The sequence below is a fragment of the Haliotis rubra genome, unplaced genomic scaffold (assembly GCF_003918875.1).
Source record: "Haliotis rubra isolate DU_JTF1 unplaced genomic scaffold, ASM391887v1 Scf379, whole genome shotgun sequence".
NCBI classification, from domain to species: Eukaryota; Metazoa; Mollusca; class Gastropoda; order Lepetellida; family Haliotidae; genus Haliotis; species Haliotis rubra.
The window spans coordinates 170,878-190,011 of NW_025767056.1; the positions used below are offsets into that span (position 1 = coordinate 170,878).

General features: G+C 39.0%; 1 protein-coding gene across 1 annotated transcript in view; it reads right to left on the minus strand.

Annotated features, from left to right (window-relative positions):
- Positions 1 to 18,609, minus strand: part of LOC124286219 (guanine nucleotide-binding protein G(q) subunit alpha) — a 41,555-nt gene extending 22,946 nt beyond the window's left edge. Inside the window, exons 1-2 of the mRNA XM_046722558.1 lie at positions 18,528 to 18,609; positions 18,041 to 18,421 (exon numbers count right to left, since the gene is read on the minus strand). Of these exons, the coding sequence (XP_046578514.1) occupies positions 18,041 to 18,158 (118 nt within the window). The 5' untranslated portion in view covers positions 18,159 to 18,421; positions 18,528 to 18,609. The remainder of the gene's footprint in view (positions 1 to 18,040; positions 18,422 to 18,527) is intronic.
- Between the last annotated feature and the right edge of the window lie 525 nt (positions 18,610 to 19,134).

Sequence of the window (19,134 nt, forward strand, 5' to 3'; positions counted from 1 at the left end):
AGTTTAGACTCACTAGTGTACATGTAGCCACTTACTTCAGGCAACTGTTCTAAACTAAATTTTGCAAAATATTCCATACTGTTTAAAGGTGCTGTTTATACATGAACTGATGTATTGTAAAACAAATTCATAACGTTGAAAAGATTATTGTCATGCGTTCAATAAATGAAGAAACTCAGTTGAAAAAAGCTAATTTTTATCAAAACTTCACACCAAAACACAGCTGTTCACATGCACGATATTTGCATTTACTTTTCAGCAGTTTGATGCATGATCCTCATGCAATTAATCTGCATAAGGTATGCAGTTGTTTCCCCCAAGTTAGTGGAGAAATTAATCTTCGTTGTAACCATATATACATGAATAACATATAGTGAATGTTTTAGTGAGTCTAAACTTTTGATTGGTATTATATTATGGATGTCAACTTGTCAGGATGTCAGGTGAATGACAAAGGGGCAAGGAAAAGCCCAGAAACATTGGGTATACAATAAACGAGAAGTTGACATCCGTAATATTTTGTTTTACAATTGAATACCAACTTCTACATGCCTCTCAGGAAATTCAAATGACTACTGTATAAGGATGCGAATGATATCACACCTTTATTATCAAGCTATGTATCATATCATGGTCTCATGGTATTGAATCATGGTCCATAGCTGCAGATAACTTTTTGAGTCATTGAGTTATGTACTCGCTTGCGTTCATCTCAATTGGGTATGCTAATTTTCCTTTGAGTAACCAAATAAATTGTACTCACCTCACTCAAACTCAATTGGGTATTTTGCCATTTTGCACTAATTGTAAAAATATAATAAAGTTTAAATGTTGGTTTACATGTTTGTTATTTACATTTTATCTGTAATATGATAAACTATCATACAAAAAATACAAGTTGCCAAGTTCATGTGCTGAAATAGAACCTCTCAATATACCGGAGTTATTTTATTTTGTGTGTACGCATGTAAGATCAAATTTACTAAGTATTTACAAAAATTCAAGCGTACTTGTACGCAAGAAGAATAATGACAATTATTATGGATATACAATTTTTTTTATTCTGTGGAGGCGACGTAAAAGAAGTTGAATATCCATAATAATTGTCATTATTCTTCATCAACTCAACTTCTAAAATGCCCATCAAAGAAGTTGTACGCAAGACAGGGCTCCAGATAAGTGCCGTATCGGCATATGTACGGATAAAAAATATGCACGATACGGTAGGAAATAATTTAGAAAACGTAGCACATACGCACCACAGCAATGGTGTACGGTCTTAGAATCATTTAAAGACATATTTATCTGAAAGAGTGTTGTTTTATTGTTTATTGGCCTGTTTGCACAAGAGCAGCAATGTTGTGGTGCATATATGAAACGAAACACAAGATTACTGATACGCCATTAAATTCCATTCAGTACTCAAAATGTACTCTTAAGTTTATCCAGTACTCCTATATTGAAAATATAAGGAGTACGTACTCCTGATGTTGAAAAATTATCTGGAGCCCTGCAAGACTTTATCTGAATTGAGTTTTCACACAAATATTTGCGTAACTTACGCAGATACACTGCTCATCTGCACCAGTGGTCTGATGGTATTGTTAAATCTATTTATTCACAGCAGAAAGAAGCACAAATCCACGTAAACTAAGTTCATCACTGCTATAATCCATCAATACTCATTAACAAGCTTGACATCCCTAGCGTATCTCCGTCTCACTGAAGCAGATCATAATGTGAGTAGCATATACCACAGACACTGTTACATCAAACATGTCAGTTCTGTATGGCCGTCATTCATCACTTGCCAGAATCTTGTCATGTGCATGAATTTGTGAACATCATGATCTTGGGAACATGTATGACAACGAAGGATCAGTTGCCCTGCACATAATAATACCATACATATTAAAGAAAGAGTCTGTCCACATTTCTGTGTCCAAGAAAACAGGATTGTCTTTCATTTTTCTTTGTACTTCCTTTAGACTAACATCTAGTCTCTGAAATGAACATATTTTACAGAAAAACGGCTCATAGTGAAGAAAATCAAAATATAATAAAAAGAAACCCTGAGACTTTCTTCATTTTCCTGAAGCTGTGGAAATCTAGACTTGCCACATTTTCTAGACTTGCGTAGGATTTCTTGGATATATTTGCTTCAGGGTCTGTATGACAGCCTATACTTCCTTGTACAAAATGTTGACCATATCAGGGTTTAATCTTGACCTTGAATACCGTAATGTTGACAGGATTTTCCGTATTATGATCATATCTCATATAACGAAACGAACCATCTCGTGGTAAGAGCATACCGTTTCAACCCAACTAGTGTCTTGTTCCATAAGATGTAATTTGTGAGTGAGTGAGTGAGTGAGTTTGGCTTTACCCCTCACTCAGCAATATTCTAGCTATATGGAGGCAGTCTGTAAATAATCGAGTCTGGACCAGACAATCCAGTCATCAACAGCATGAACATCTATCTACGCAATTGGGAACCGATGACATGTCAACCAAATCAGCGAGTCTGATCACCCAATCCCGTTAGTCGCCTCTTACGACAAGCATGGGTTACTGAATATCAATTCTAACACGAATCTTCATGGTAGATTTAATTTGTATTCAATGACAAAGTTTATATTTCAAAACACACTACTGATGTGTAGGATTCCTAATAGTGCAGCATTCACCTAAACCTCACGCAACTGGGCCAAGTTAGTGAGTCAGTATATAGATCTTGAAAACAGAGGGAATTCTCCATAGCAACTCGTACACCTCCCAAGTGAATCCCACCACTGCCATCCAAAGAGCCTAAACCTCACACAATAGCAGGGCAGAGTGAGTGAGTCAGTATATAGATCTTGTCGATAAGGAGGGAATTACTGAGTCAGTGCTTACAGCTCACGGTGGACTACAAGCAGCCACACCCAACAGGCTGCCCGCGACATCTTCATGGAGCATGCATCAACCACAAGCCAGTATTGATCTGTAATGGCTCAACTCCTTCATGCAGTGTTCTGGGTTGCCTGGCTGGCTGGCTGTTGGCTGGCTGGCCAGCCGGCCGGCAGTGTTATTATCAATGCTTGTTGTGGGATGAATGACCAGCAATGCAACCAGTGGGTCACACACAGTCTGTTCACTGCCGTCAGCTCCAGTTTTACTATCTTAACTCCAACCTGTCTACCATTACAGGCAATCCAAGCTTCCAAGGCTAATCACTGAGGAGAAACTGAAGCTGCAAATATTGTTCTTTGACAATCTATGCTGGGGAACATACACATACTTATCAAGACACCAGAACAGTCGGATCTTCAGGGGTGGAAATAAATTTTAAATTTCTAGTGTACTCGGAACAGTGGCACATGTAAAATCACTTGCCCTGATAATTTTTCCACTATACCAGACGTTTTCTTGTTGATTTTTTAAATAAACATAATTAATATTGGAAAATCAACTGGACACCGGTACAGTGTGATATACAAATTTGCTGGCCCGACAGAAAAAACAACTGGACTCGGGAGTCGGGCAATGGGTTATTTCCACCCCTGATCTTCTATAGCGATTTTGATGTTCATTAAGTGTGTGCAAATACCTACAATGGAAATAAAACTACGTTCCTGAAAGACCAAGGCCACAATTGTGCCGAATTCGTGATAAGAAATAGCATGTAATTATAACACCACCATTTCATTACAAAACATTCATATTTCAGATGGGCATTATAATTCTAGAAGTCCCTTGAACATCTAGTTTGGAGGTCGTTTTTCAGGAACAAACTGCAACAATGTTATTGCAAAGCAATGTGATATATGTGGCATCACCTTAGGGAAGTGAGTTTGTTCAAAATTGTCTCTGTTCACCCAGCAGAAAATGGGTACCCGGTTGGAAAAAGTCATGTGACTATAACCTTCTAGCGCCTAACAGGCAGCTTGGGTTGTCTGGTGTAATAATAATCTGATTCTGATAAAGTGCCCCAAGCAATCACTTGGGTGTTTGCAGACTGAGCTATAGAAAATGACTTTTTATTATTATTATTATTGTCCTTGACCCTACCTTGTCTGGCCTATGGTGATCAGACGTTGATGAGCCAATGCAAAACAAGATTGAACTAGACACACCCAAAGCTCCCAGTTTGTACTGGACCTCTACATAGCCATGCCAGAAAAACATGCGTCGGCCTGTATCAGTTTCTGTTCCTTTTATTACCACTGGTGAATATTGGTATTTGACATTAAGGTCTGGCACTAAATTTCTTTTCACAAGTTTTCATGATTCACTGCAATAGCTGTGAACAAGGATTCATCACCAGCAAAAGACTGACTGACTGACTGAGTTTAGCATTTTAAGCTAAGGTTCGCTTCCTTTTAGCAATATTCCAGCAATATCACGGAATATTGGGAACACCAGAAATGGGCTTCAATCAACACAAGATTGTGCCGAGGTTGATGTCAGCCCATCAATCTGAACCCTTCCTTCCCCAGCCAGCTTGGTCAATGGTAGCCATGTACAATAGGGGGTTCACCACTAAGGTATGTTACTATTTGCCCCACTCCACCAGCTAAAGAGGGTGGTGTTCTGGGGTAGATTTTAGCATGGTTAAATGCGCCGCAAAATCAACCCAAAGTACTGAGTTATGAAAACCAACATGGGTTTTGTTTGATTATTGATGACTATGGACTAACAATTTGTTGGGTACAATGTTTGCAAGTGAGTGTGAAGCCTATTTCTGGTGTCATAGCAAGGGACACCGATGATACCCATGCTGGAATGAATTGCTAAAAGCGTGGGAATGGAAGATATTGATAATCGGGAATATTGTCAATGTGGGAAAAATTATTAATTACTATGGAAAATTGTGTCATCGATATTATGATACATAAACTGTTGTATGAAATATCATTTTAAAATAAACTGACAAGTTAAGTCTTTATTCATGGGCAGCATCTAAAGTATGGTCTTGACAGTGTTTTGTTTGTAATCCAGGCTTAAACATGTCACCACTCACCCGTGATGTGAAATACGTTGATTTCTTCAGATTCTTTTTAAGGAAGAGGGGGTGCCTTTTTGCTCACAGCCAGTATCTGATATTTATTGATATCTGATCAATATTCAGTTAACGATTATCAATCTCTATGATCTCGTTTCTTGTGTGCCAAGGGAAGCAACTCTGCATCTGTCTTTCTCAGTTGATAAAAATGTAAGAAATTACTGAGTTCACATTTCAACCAGCTTTCAGCATACTTCACAGTAATGTTGGGAATTGGTTGAAATTCCACAATTGATGATTGGTTCAATACCAACAACCAATCATCGAAAAAAATTGGTTAGCGTCATTTTTTAGATTTTCCTATTGAGGTTGTAGTTGCAGATAAGTATAAAGAAACAAACATTTGGTTCTCTGTTGTTGTTTTTAGAAACTGCACAAATTACATTTGCAGATTTCACATCCAGTGTAAAATGATTCAGTTCCAGTGTAACATTAACTTCCCAGATTCTTCAAGAAATATTCAGTCATGACTTTTCAGACAGTGAAGTGAGTTTTCTTAGAAATAAACACGTTTTCAGGCCAACGTCCTGTTCTGACAACGTTCCAGATATGTTCCATCATCAAGTATTTCAAACACTATTACAGCGGTTCCAAAATCGTTTGTGTTCGATTATGAGAAAATGTGATCGATTGCTTGGTCGTTTGGCCACTGCGACCAATCTTCGATTATTTCAATTTATCGGACCACCACTACTTCACAGTAAAGGGATTGCTTTGTTTTCAAGCCACATCAACATGCAGCCCAATCTGCATGTAACAGTGAGTGCCGAAATGGATCTAAATGAGATCAGGCTCTGTGGTAGATCTGTTTACACGACATTACTGCTTCTGTGACCTCTATATGGCAAAGAATCGGTCTGAACACATGACACCTAGCACTCAACCTCAAGAGACTGCTTCCTATTGCCACTTCTAATATTAAGCACTATACACGGACATATCACTTATCTACACATTGACATGTACATCACATGTCATCATGTTGGCGACCTTGACACCCACATCGTAGTGAACCTGATGATGACTGTATTAGTGAGTGAGCGAGTTTAGTTTTATGACACTTTTATCAATGTAACAGCAATATCACAGGGGGGAAAGAGACACCAGTAATTATCTTCACACATTGTACCCTTATGGGGAATTGAACCCAGGTCTTCAGCATGACGAGCAAACACTTTAACCACTAGGCTACCCCACCACCCCTGATAACTGTACTATTACTATAGAAACATAACAGTGAGTGAGTTGTGTTCAGTACTACCATTAACAGTATTACAGGTACATCACATCGACTTGATGTGGGAGAAAATAACTAAATTGACACATGTCTTAGAGACATTTTCCACTCTGGTGAAACTCATGAGCGATGGTATGCTGCAGACAAACCGAGAAACATCACTGGATTCAAACTCACAATGACAGGTTTCTGGTATGCCCAAGGGATTTACCTCTGTATGGAGAATTGTGATGGCCAGGTCACATCGCCAAAGAAATATAGCAGACAGATAGAAAACTAACTAGCCAGAGCTCCAGATAAGATTTAGCTCATGTTGGTACTATACCCACTGTATTTTTGGGAGTAGGTATTATGAATGTTGAGTACGTATTTCATTTTCAGTTACCCACTGTTTTCAAATATGTGCGTATTTCAGTCATTTTACTCACCTAAGTATTATGTCATTGAGTAAGTTTACTAAGCAGGTATGTTCTGCCTTATGTCATACCTAATCAAAACCAACTTAAATATAATGGAAATGATTTCATAAAAAATCACTCATCTTATACTGACAGTACAAGACTTGTCCTAGACTAACAGTACAACTTGATAGCAATCGATGTCTTTTTCATAATGCAAGCTAATTTTATAAATATATTCTGCATGCATTTGTTTTAAACTCTCTGTGTATCTAACATTTTAAATGCGTAATTGGTACGCAACAATTATTTTTCAATGCGTAATTCTATGCGTATTTTACCCAGATACGCAGCTTATCTGGGCCTCTGACTAGCACTCCATTTAGCAGTATTCTAGCAATATGACTGCAACCTCTAAAATATTCAACTCGTGACAAGCCAGGAATCATAATGAGAGCAACAATCCTTGTCGATTAACTAGGAAATCAAACCGTTTATAAAAGAATAAAGTGAGTGAGTATGTTTTACGCTGCTTTTAGCAATATTCCAGCAACAATCTTGCAATATTACGGCTGGGGGACACCAGATATGTGTTTCACACAATGTACCCATGTGGGGAACCGAACCCGGGTCTTCGGCGTGACCAGTGAACATTTTGACTACTAGGCTACCCCCACCGCCCCATAAGAGAGGAAAGACATTCAGAGACGGAAAATCGGATATCCCATCTATATTAGTAAACAGAAATTTCACATTTATGCTACTTTAACAGATTCAAATGTATCTTTCAGCTTTATTAGTACTGCTATTACTGACTCATTTCATATTTCTTTGTGGTTTAACTCTGCACTCAGCAATATTCCAACTAAGGTCAGGCTGAACAATCCCGTGATTGACATAACGAACGTCGACCTACATAAATGGAACATGTTGAGATGTATCTGACAAGTAACTGAACCTGAAAACTCAATCCCATCTGTAAGAGCTTAAGTGAGTGAGTGAGTGAGTGAGTGAGTTGAGTTGAGTTTTATGCTGCACTCAGCAATATTCCAGTTATATGGCAGCGGTCTGAAAATAATCGAGTCTGGAACAGACAATCCAGTGATCAACAGCATGAGCATCGATCTGCGCAATTGGGAACATGTGTCAACCAAGTCAGCGAGCCTGACCACCCGATCCCGTTAGTCGCCTCTTACGACAAGCGTAAGAGCTTAAGACAAGCAGCAGTTGGTGAAGATTCATTTTCAACAAAGACTATGAAAGGAGCACATATTTTTAACTTTTACAGATAGGATATTCGAGAGTCAGCAACTTGATGAGTGACAATCAAGTACTCCAGTGTAGTGATTGACAGTAGAAGGCTGTATTATCTTCTCATCAATGTCATAGATACACTTATCAGACTCCACAATGTCTACCAAACATAACTTCCTTGTTGGCTATCTAAACCTACTGATATTGAAGATCTTATGTACCGAGTTCGATAGCCTGGATAGCTTGCAATAAACCTCCATGTATTCATACATCTAAGGGAAAGGTGGGGGAAGCCTCATGGTTAGAGTGAGTGAGTGAGTGAGTTTGGTTTTACCCCGCTTTTAGCAATATTCCAGCAATATCACGGTGGGGGACACCGGAAATGGGCCTCACACATTGTACCCATGTGGGGAATCGAACCTGGGTGATGAGCGTACACTTTAACCTCCAGGCTACCCCACCACCCCCTCATGGTTAGACCTTTTTCACTCATCACAGCTAAGTACCAGGTTTGATTCCCCACATGGGTACAATCTGTGAAGCCCATTTCTGCTGTCCTCAGTCCTCACACCCGACTCAACAGAATTTGACAAATATTGCTAAAATCCTTAACAAAGTATGCACTCACACATCGGTCTGACAGCTAATTACTTCAACTACATAATCATTGCCATTATTTACTGACAACTGTAAGTGAAAAAAAATCATTTTTCTTTGGTGTTTAATGCCCTACTCAGAATATTCTAGCAATATAACAGCAGCTAATAGATGATACCAAAATCCTGCGATGTGCACTGTGAGCAACCATCCATCACTACGATTACAACATCAACGAAGTCCTCGAGTATGACGATCCAATCAATCGAGTTTACACAAGGTACAACTTCTGATCTGAGTGCATGAGAACGACATTTTTATAAGATGTCTCATTCCAATTGGTTTACATAACCAACGATAAACAAAACTTGGTATCACTCATGTATCAGTGAGTTTGGTTTTGTGCCACTTTTACCAATATTCCAGCAACATCTGGGATACCAGAAATGGGCTTCACACATTGTACCCAAAATTCCAACCGAGGACTTCAGCAAGACATGCATGTATAAAAATTCCTAACATGGCATCATTGGAATCCTAATCACACAGTAAGTTCCAGGTGAAAAAATATATGCCGCGAAAACTATGTCAACTACACTGCAATTTGAAAGCATTTACCTTTAACTTGAAATACAGCACTATACTTTTGATATGGAGCACACTCTGAATTCTCGAAAATTTACTTGAGGGTGAACTTTGGAGCTTCTAGCTGCTTCAAACAAATTATGATGTCTGTTTTAGACTGACTGACTGAGTTTGGATTTACACCACTTTAAGCAATATTCCAGCAACATCACGGCAGGGGACACTAGAAATGGGCTTCACAAATTGTACCCAAGTGGGGATTCGAACCCGGGTCTTAGGTGTGACGAGCCAACGCTTTAACCACTGGGCTACCCCTTCCCCTGTTAAGGTTTGTTTGTTTGCTGTTTATCGCCACCCCACACTCAGCCATATGGTGGCAATCTATAAGGAAACGAGTCTGGACTAGACAATCCAGTGATCAACATCATGAGCATCCATCTATGCAACTGGCATACGATGACATGTCAACCAATTCAGCAAGCCTGACCACCCTATCGCCTAACGACAAGCATGGGTTGCTGAAGATCAATTCTAACCCGGGTCTTTATTTGTCCTAGAGCCAGGGAAGTTGCAAGATAAAATTGTCAAGAAGAAATGGTTCAAAGGTAAATTTTGACTCATATCCAAAGAAAATCCACAAGTCCCAAGTATCATCCCAGAATGGGGTTTTATCACAAATATGATTGAGAAAGAAATATACATGTCTTCTGAAAGTTGTTTGAGATCATGAAGCCAATTGTTCTGCACGCAAAGCATTTTGTGTTCTGGAAACAAGCAACCGAAAATTGTATTTTCCCCAAGGAAACAAAAGAAAATAAAGATGCTCTCAGCTAATTTGACTTGCGAATGATGACAACATGCTCTAAATGCAAGGAAATAACATCTCAGTTTCAAAATTATATGGGGGGACCATGCACACTTAAGATTTTTAGAGCTATGCTTTTTAGGAACGCAAAGCTTTTTTGTCCTACTATACCGGCCGATTTTCTTGTTGATCTTTTAAATAAACAACATAACTAACATTGGAATATGAACTGGACACCAGTACAGGTTGATATACAAATTTGCTTGCCCGACAGAAAAAAACACTGGACTCGGGCATCAGGCAATGGGTTATTTCCACCCCTGCAGTATATACACTATACATATTAAACAATGCGACACCATGAAATCAAAACAAGGAAGTCAACATTGCTGTATACATTTGGACAAACAGTAGCGATCTTCACACTTAACCTACATTTACAGTGTGAGAAATTTACTCTGGTCCTGTGGTCCCTGCCTAGTAAAAACTCATCAGGACCACTAAATAATAAATTTGCAGTGGTCCTGGTGGCCAGCTAATTTTGTGATAGTTAAGTAAATCGACATCTACGAATGGTGTTTTGGACCAGCGAAGTACGGACAGGACCACTAATTATTGTCAACTCACTGGTCCTCTGGTCAAGTAGAAAATTTCAAACGGTTTCTTTCCCTGTAGTTAGAACTTGTTTCAAATGATTTTTCATATTTTTTTAAGACCTGCTAACTTTTTACATTTGGATCAGTCATACTTGTGATGTTTGCTCTCTTTCATCCTACAACAAGAACTTCTTTCAATTTCAATTTTTTAGCAATTTAATCAAGAAATGCTAAATTCTAAGATTATGCGGACTTTGTGTGTTTGTTCAGTGATCACACGCAAAACGATTACACAAAACCATTTTCACACCTCTGAGTGCTAACAAAGGAGATTGCAGTTAACCATTTTCAACAGTTTCCTAGTTGTTTCACACCATTTAACATATTGAGGGAGGAAAGCAAAAGGTGAGATGTTTACCACAAAGGTATAGAGCAGACAAACCTAGAAACGTAACTTGGGCAAATCAAGATTTGATTTCAGGTTTTTAATTGGCATTTAGAGGTGGTACGCATGAGGAAGACAATTTTATGGATGTCGACTTCCTTATTATGAGGAACGACATCATTGGCGGATGGGGGGAGAGAGAAGAGAATAGGGGGAGAAGAGAAAGAGGAAAGCCCCCCTTCCCTCGAAAATTTACTAAAGACCACATTGAAGCTAATGTTTTGCACTGGTGGCGCCAAGGGGGGATTCAGGGGGTTTGAACCCCAACCCCAACACACACACACACCCCTTTCAGGGATAGAAATACTTTTTTTACTAAGTGTGCCTTAGGGCACCAGACAAATATTTTAGGTGTGCCTTTCAGAAATTGAGTATGCCCACAGGTTTTTAGAATAAATGACAATGATAATACTCATTTGAAATTTATGGTTAAATAAAGAAATGGGTTTATGAGCATTCAAATATGTATGGTATTATTAAATTTGGGAAAAAATAATTGTTTTGGGGATTAAATGACTCAATGTGAGTTATGTCTCTGAAAAATCAGGCGTGTCAAAAGGGCACTGAGAACATTTTTTAGCCGTGCCATTTCAATAATTACCGTGCCATGGCACACTAATATATGGGGTATTTCAAACCCTGCCTTTGAAAATTCCTGGCTCCGCCTATGTACATTGTGCCAGTCTGTAAATATTCACGTCTGTGAATCCAGAGATTGACATCATAAGCATCTATCTGCTAAAGTTTACAGCGACTTGTATCCATGCTTGTAGACTTCTGACAAGGATAATGAAGTTGAGATCCATAAATTGTTCACTTTTTATGTGGATTACTTCTAAAATGCTGACAATGAATCCTGACATTTCCTTCTGTGTGCGTCTATTCCACTCCGTATTATTCCAGTTGCATGGCAGCAGTGTACAAATAATTGAGACTGGACCAAACAATCCAGTGATTGACATCATCGGCACATATCAGTTTGAATGGGATGACATGCATCAAGAGTGCATGCCTGACCGCTCAAATCAAGTATTGACCCTGTCCACATGCATGGTGCCACAGGTGCGTTGCTGAAGACCTATTCTAGTCTCAATGTTAACTGGCAGGGCTCGATTTAAAGAGATGGTAAACTACTTGCACCAGGTGCAACCTAAGATAAAAACCTAGTTGCATCAGCCAAATTCCAGTTGCACTGCTTTTATTGCAATATGTAATGAAAGAAAAAAGCTATTGAATTATTCAAAGTTGATAAGAAAAATGAGCTGACATAATTATGCTTATGTTAGATTTACATTTGCTTTATTTCTCAAAAATTGACTTGCACCTGGTGCAATATATACTAAGAATTAGGTTGGACTCTGTAATATTGGGTTGCACCAGTGCAAGTAACAAAGCACTATATCAAGCCCTGACTGGTCTGACACAAAATGAGAGTTGGTTATGAAAACTTTCTCATAAATTTGGATGACATGCGTAAAAAGGTAACTCTGATGAGCCGATCCTGCTAGTGTCATAAATCACTGACAGGGTATATCAAGGGATTTCAGCTTAGTATTGGGCCCTCTGTGATGAGTCCCTCTGTGGGCCCTCCACTTTTAGCAATATCACGACGGGGACACCAGAAATGGGCTTCACACATTATACCCATGTGGGGAATCAAACCGGGGTCTTCGGCGTCACAAGCCAACACATTAGCCACTAGGCTACCCCATAATGACGATTGTGTGTATACATTTTGTGAAGTGAATTTTGTGCTATCATACCAATAATGTTTAATTTCTCATGCCAAGGTTGACTGAACTGAACAGTTTGTATCCTTGTTTCTTGTTAAATGCCGCAAATTTCCATGTGTCCTTGGTGCGTCAATAATTAAGTCTGGACCAGACAATCTGGTGACTGCAAGAATGATGACATTGAAAACTGCTGACTGTGATATATATAATTCATTCACTTATCACAGCCCCTCCACAAAGAAAAGTAAAATACTGAACACACCTGCTCTGGGTGTTGTTGTACAAAGCGATGCTGGAGCTGAGGTGATTGTAACTACTAGGGCTGCGCAATATAACCGGTTCAGACATGAAAACGATACGTATTGCGATACACAGATTGAAAACCGGTATTTTGACATGCATTCGAAAAGACTTTGCAACACTCGGAAATCTTCAGATATTTCCGTTTTATAAATTGTTCCTTTCCTTTTTTTATTTGTGCCAAATATTATTTACATTTTTATTTTGTCATGATCAAAAGTTTTTATTAAAGCATAATCAAGCATGGTGACATGTTGTGTTTTTGCTTTATAAATCAAGCATTAACTTGATTATAAGTAGTTTTTTGTTAAAAAAGAACCTCTTGCAATATATTGCAATACATATCGCTAAATATGATTTCGCATCGTAATATATTGCAATATGAAAATTCTCTGCAATACCAAGCCCTAGTAACTACCATACTTCATACGATCACCATGCCCTTAAGGTTTGTTTGTGGCTTAACGCCTCACTCGGCAATATTCCAGCTATATGGTGGCAGTCTGTAAACAGTCAAGTCTGGACTGGCTCCCGCTATAGAACTGGTCATCGGGTGGTCAGACCCAATGACGTGGTTGACACATGTTATTGTATCCCAATTGCTTAGATTGATGCTCATGCTGTTGATCACTGGATTGTCTGGTTCAGGCTCAATTATTTACAGACCGCTGCCATATAGCTGGAATATTGCTGAGAAAAAACAAACTCACTCATTCTGTGTATCACGTCACCAGTCTGGGCGGTAGTAATATAACAATATTTTACGTTTACACAGGGCTATAAACCTGTCAGTCTACTTGTCCAATCTTTGAAATGCCTCTCTTAATTTCATTACTTGGGTGTGTTTTCCAGGCTCCACTAAATAATGCTCCTGCTATAGATCAGCCTCTTGATAAACAGGTCTGGACCAGACAATCCAGTGATTGACACTTTGAACTACAATCCATGTGCAAGATCGAGTAGTGAGTGAGTGATTTTTACGCCGTAACAAGAGTGCGTGGAATTGAGTGAGTTTAGTTTTACGCTGCTTTTAGCAATATTCCAGCAATATCATGGTGTGGGCACCAGAAACTGCCTCCACACATTCTGCCTATGTGGTGAATCAGACCTGTGCCTTTGGCGTGATGAGCGAACACTTTACCACTAGGCTACCCCACAAGATAAGATAGGTCAATGGGCCATTTAGTCACTTGTTACGACCCGCTGCAGAGAGGTAAAATGTCACTTTCTTGATCGGTACTCGGATTTGCATTTCTTATGATAATTTATAACACCAATTCTTAAAATCTTGGATGTGTCATGAAGGGGGAAATGGGGTTTAACAGTGTCTAACACTTTTATATTGCTAACTTGGATACACATATATGTGCCCTGTCTGTGTGTACTAGTCTGTACCTGTAGACCCCGTGAAGGTCTGGGTTAGAATTGATCCTCAGTAACCCGTGCTTGTTGTAAGAGGTGACTAACGGGATGGGATGGTCAGGCTCGCTGCTTGGGTTGACAAGTCATCGGTTCCCAATTACGCAGATGAATGTGCATGCTGTTGATCACTGGATTGTCTGGCCCAGACACGATTATTTACAGACAGCCGCCATGAAATGGGCTTCACACATTGTACCAGGGATTTACAGGACGCAAATTCCTGCGTCCTATACCCATAAAAATTGACAATGGACACAACAAAATTTATTAGAGCATCCACAGGGACATAGAAAAGTCAAAATCATTCTAAAAATTTCCAATCAAGTAACAATAAGTTATCACTGAGTTTGCTACTAGCTGGGTTATGGTATCATTTGCAATTTAATTACAGTAACAATTAATGTGTTTATCATGATACACAATGATACCCCATGATACCCCTGAAAATTCTAAGCATGAGTCCCAGGGACCCTCAAATACAGGACTCAACGTAAATCCCTGTTGTACCCATGTAGGGAATCGAACCTCGATTTAACCACTAGGCTAGCCCACCGCCCCACAATCAGAAGTAAACCAGGGATTGATAGCATGAGCATGACCCACATACAGGTTAACACCAAATGTTACATACTGTCAGGGTCTTTGCTACAGAATTACCTCCCACCCTTAAGACAATTTTTAAACGACTACAGTGTGGAAAGCTACCACACTTCTTAAGGATCACTCTCTACACTGTCATAAAGCGTGAGTGAGTTAAATTTAGTTAAAGCCAATTTTATATTGTGATATTTTATATTCCAGCAATATCATGACGGGGCTCATTATTTCAAAACTATTGAAAGAATAGATTTATTATATCAGAAAATCGATATCGCCGACTTCATTATATCTAGTGTTGATTGTCCTCACTGAGTCAGACCAGGCCCTCCCGAGTAAAGGAGGTTAAAGGGTTTGGATTTAGAAAGGGGCGAGTTTAGTTTTACACCGCTTTTAGCAATATTCCAGCAATATCATGGCAAAGGACACCAGATATGGGCCTCCGCATAGTACCCTTGTGGGAAATCAAACCCAGGTGATTGGCGTGATGAGCGAGCACTTTTACCACTAGACTATGTCACAGCCCCGTCATGAAGACAGAAGATTCCCATTTCAAAATCTCTTACAAATTCTTCCACCTTGATAAGCAGGTTACATAATTCTCAAGCTAAACATGACCAACAACCTTGCATTTTACAGATCCAATCAATGTTTTTTTACCACCAAAGATACACTACAGTATACTTAACCAGACAGTGAGTGAGTGAGTTTTAGTTTAGAGGAGAGGTGGGGGAAGCCTCACGGTTAGAGTGAGTGAGTGAGTTTGGTTTTACCCCGCTTTTAGCAACATTCCAGCAACATCACGGTAGGGGACCCCAGAAATGGGCTTCACACATTGTACCCATGTTGGGAATCGAACCCAGGTATTCAGCATGATGAGCGAACACTCTAACCACTAGGCTACCCCCACTGCCCCCAAGAACGGATACACAATGCTTCCATCCAACATAGCTCAGAGCTCCAGATAAGGTTTAGCTCATGTGGGTACTGTACCCACTGTATTTTTGGGGAGTGGGTATTATGAATGTTGAGTGGGTATTTCATTTTCCGTTACCCACTGCTTTCAAATATGTGCGTATTTCAGTCATTTTACTCACCTAAGTATTATGTCATTGAGTAAGTTTACTAAGCAGGTATGTTCTGCCTTATGTCATACCTAATCAAAACCAACTTAAATATAATGGAAATGATTTCATAAAAAATCTCTAATCCAGTACAACACTTGTCCTATACTAACAGTACAACTTGATAGCAATCTATGTCTTTTGCATTACGCAAGCAATTTTTATAAATATATTCCGTACGCATTTGTTTCACACTTTTTGCGTATCTAACATTTTAAATGCATAACTGGTATGCAACAATTATTTTTTCAGTGCGTAATTGAAAATTTTCTCTGCATATTTTACCCGGATACGCAGCTTATCTGGGCCTCTGCACAATGCTTCCATCCAACATAGCTGGAGTATTGCCGACTGGGGTGTAAAACAACAAACCAATCCATCCAATCATCATAATACTTCACTTGAAATCTGAAGCCTGAATTTCACTTCATTTGGAAACCATTTTGGTTCAAGCATTTTCAAAAGTAGAAAAAAAACAGTGGGAATACAAGATAAGGTTCAGTATGAAAAGATTGTGTTGGTTCTTGCCCCGAGTATCCATGTACCTAACTTCCACTGTGCCAAACATTTGTAATATTCAAATTGCTTGTAACAGAATAGGGAATTGGTAATATATAGATTTTCAGCCCATTGCATTTCTGTACTTCTTAAACTTATGGAGCTTCCAGCTGCAATAAACAAAACACTGCATCGATGAAATACTGACAATCAACTGTCATTAGATTGAATGTACTTGTGGCAAAGATTGGCAACTCTCAACAATGGTCATTTCAGGAAAACACCCATATTCTGTACTTAGACAGGAAAGTGAAAAGTGGGTTATTTTTTCTCACAACAGACTCACTAAACATCACCATAAAAATGAAAAGTCTAAAGTTGATTGTTTTGGTGATAAATTCATACTGATATTAATGTTAAGCACCTTTCCGAGAACAAAATCCTTCCACAGACGATATAGCACTGATATCTGCAAGTCAATTTATGTTTTAGACAAAACAGGGAGAGGGGGTCTGCTTTGCAAATGGATCACAAAATCATGTCACTTCTGTCAAATCCCAAATACCCCAACACAGGATGATATGAGGGACAGCCCCCTCATTATAATCTTTCCCTGCTAAAATACACTAATAAAACATTTTATTTACACTCATCAAATAATTTACATAAATAATTTGCAAAAATAGACGATTTATTAATGCTGGCTTCCGAAGCAGCCATGACAGTACTGCAGCAAGTCGGTGTTCATGCTCTATTGTACATTTGACAACTGTCAAAACAAACGGGTATTGCACATCCTAAGTCAACGAGCACCTGCACTGGAGAACATGGTAACATAACGGAATATTTTGGCTGCAAATCTTCAAGTGTATCTTTACTTCAAGATCCGAAGGCCCTGTTGGCGGAAGATGCCACTTGGTACTGCTTGTCTTGGATTTCCAGCTCCGAACAAAAGTAGACCTATCTTAACCCCTCGTAGAAGAAATATTACATATGAATAGCGTTATATTTCAACTGGGGTGCACCTGCACGCGCTATACCCCATCTGCATGTGCACAGCCATCGAGGAATATAGATCGTTCTAAATGAATTATATATGCATCAATGTTCCGTATAAATCCAACATGGCGTCCCACGCTAACTTCAAGCCAAACCAACTGCCGGCATAGGATATTTTACACCTAAATAAAGCTGCAAACGTCTCTTGCGTTCGCATACTACCTCAATTCCTATAGTGCATAGATGCATTCAACATAATAATGTCAAAATGGCTCTAAACATTTAATTATTGGCCAACATGGCTGCTTGGTAAACCCTACATACGAAGACAGACGTTTACTTCAGGAATAAAAACACATGTATTATGTGGTCAAAATGAAGCATTTCTTCAGCAAATACTTACCTAATAGAAGCAACTTCAACTCGCGTCTAGCATCCCGCTTGTCCTTGCGAAGCTGGCGTTCAATTTCTTGGTTAATTCGCTTCTGCTCTTTCAATTCCTCTGTTAGACAGCACGCCATTTTGACGAGGAGATTGTCGTTCTCGCTCGCCAGTCAATAGTTGTCGCTCGGTCCTTCCGTCCGGCGAAGCAGTCCAGAATCACTACTGTCCCCCCTTCCGTCCCCCAATTCCTCTCAATAAGCGTCGGGGGCACGGTCCCAGTTTCAACTTGTCTTACTCCGAGCGAATTGTTCAAAATTCGCAAATTCAGCTTCGACTATAGAGTCATACGGTTAACATTAGGGTGTGGTGGCGAAGGGGGGTTTCCAATTGTAAAACTTTCCTGTCGGTAAGAAATAAAAACGCATGTAATACAATATCACGTATGCATTTGATAAAAGAAAGACCGATGAATGAAAATACCCGAATATACATTAGAGAAACCTTACCTTGAAACGCACACGAACGCGCAATAATGCGCAGGTTGATGTACGTTCAATTGACGGAACAGCCAGAAAAGCAGAAATTATGGGATAGCAATGAGTATGAGGCTGTGGTCCCGCATAATGAGGCTATGTTCTCATTACGCGAAGCCGGTATCGCCCGATGCTTCGGCTACCGTTACGAAAGTATGGCAACATATTCACTTCGCATACTGAAATCATTTTTGCGAAAGAATTGAAGTCAATGATGAAATACAGTTGTACACGGCAATCCTTTGTGTCACAAACAGCTATAATTTTCTCAAAATTATTTATTCTTTCGAATGAAAATAATGAGTTTATGAATGAATCACATAGTACATCTTAACATTTTTACGTTTTAAAATGTTCAATATTAAAATTGGACTATTTACAAAGTATTCAGATTTTTTATAACAAAATTTATGAAAACAACAAGTCAAACTATTCATAAGGATTGTTAAATGCACCAAGCATGACTTCTAAGAAAAAAATATGCGTGCATAAATTATCACTTTCGTCAACAAGTAAATAGGTTTAACAATATATACAGAGGCAATTCAGTTTAAAATTGGAAAATAAAACAAGCATAAAC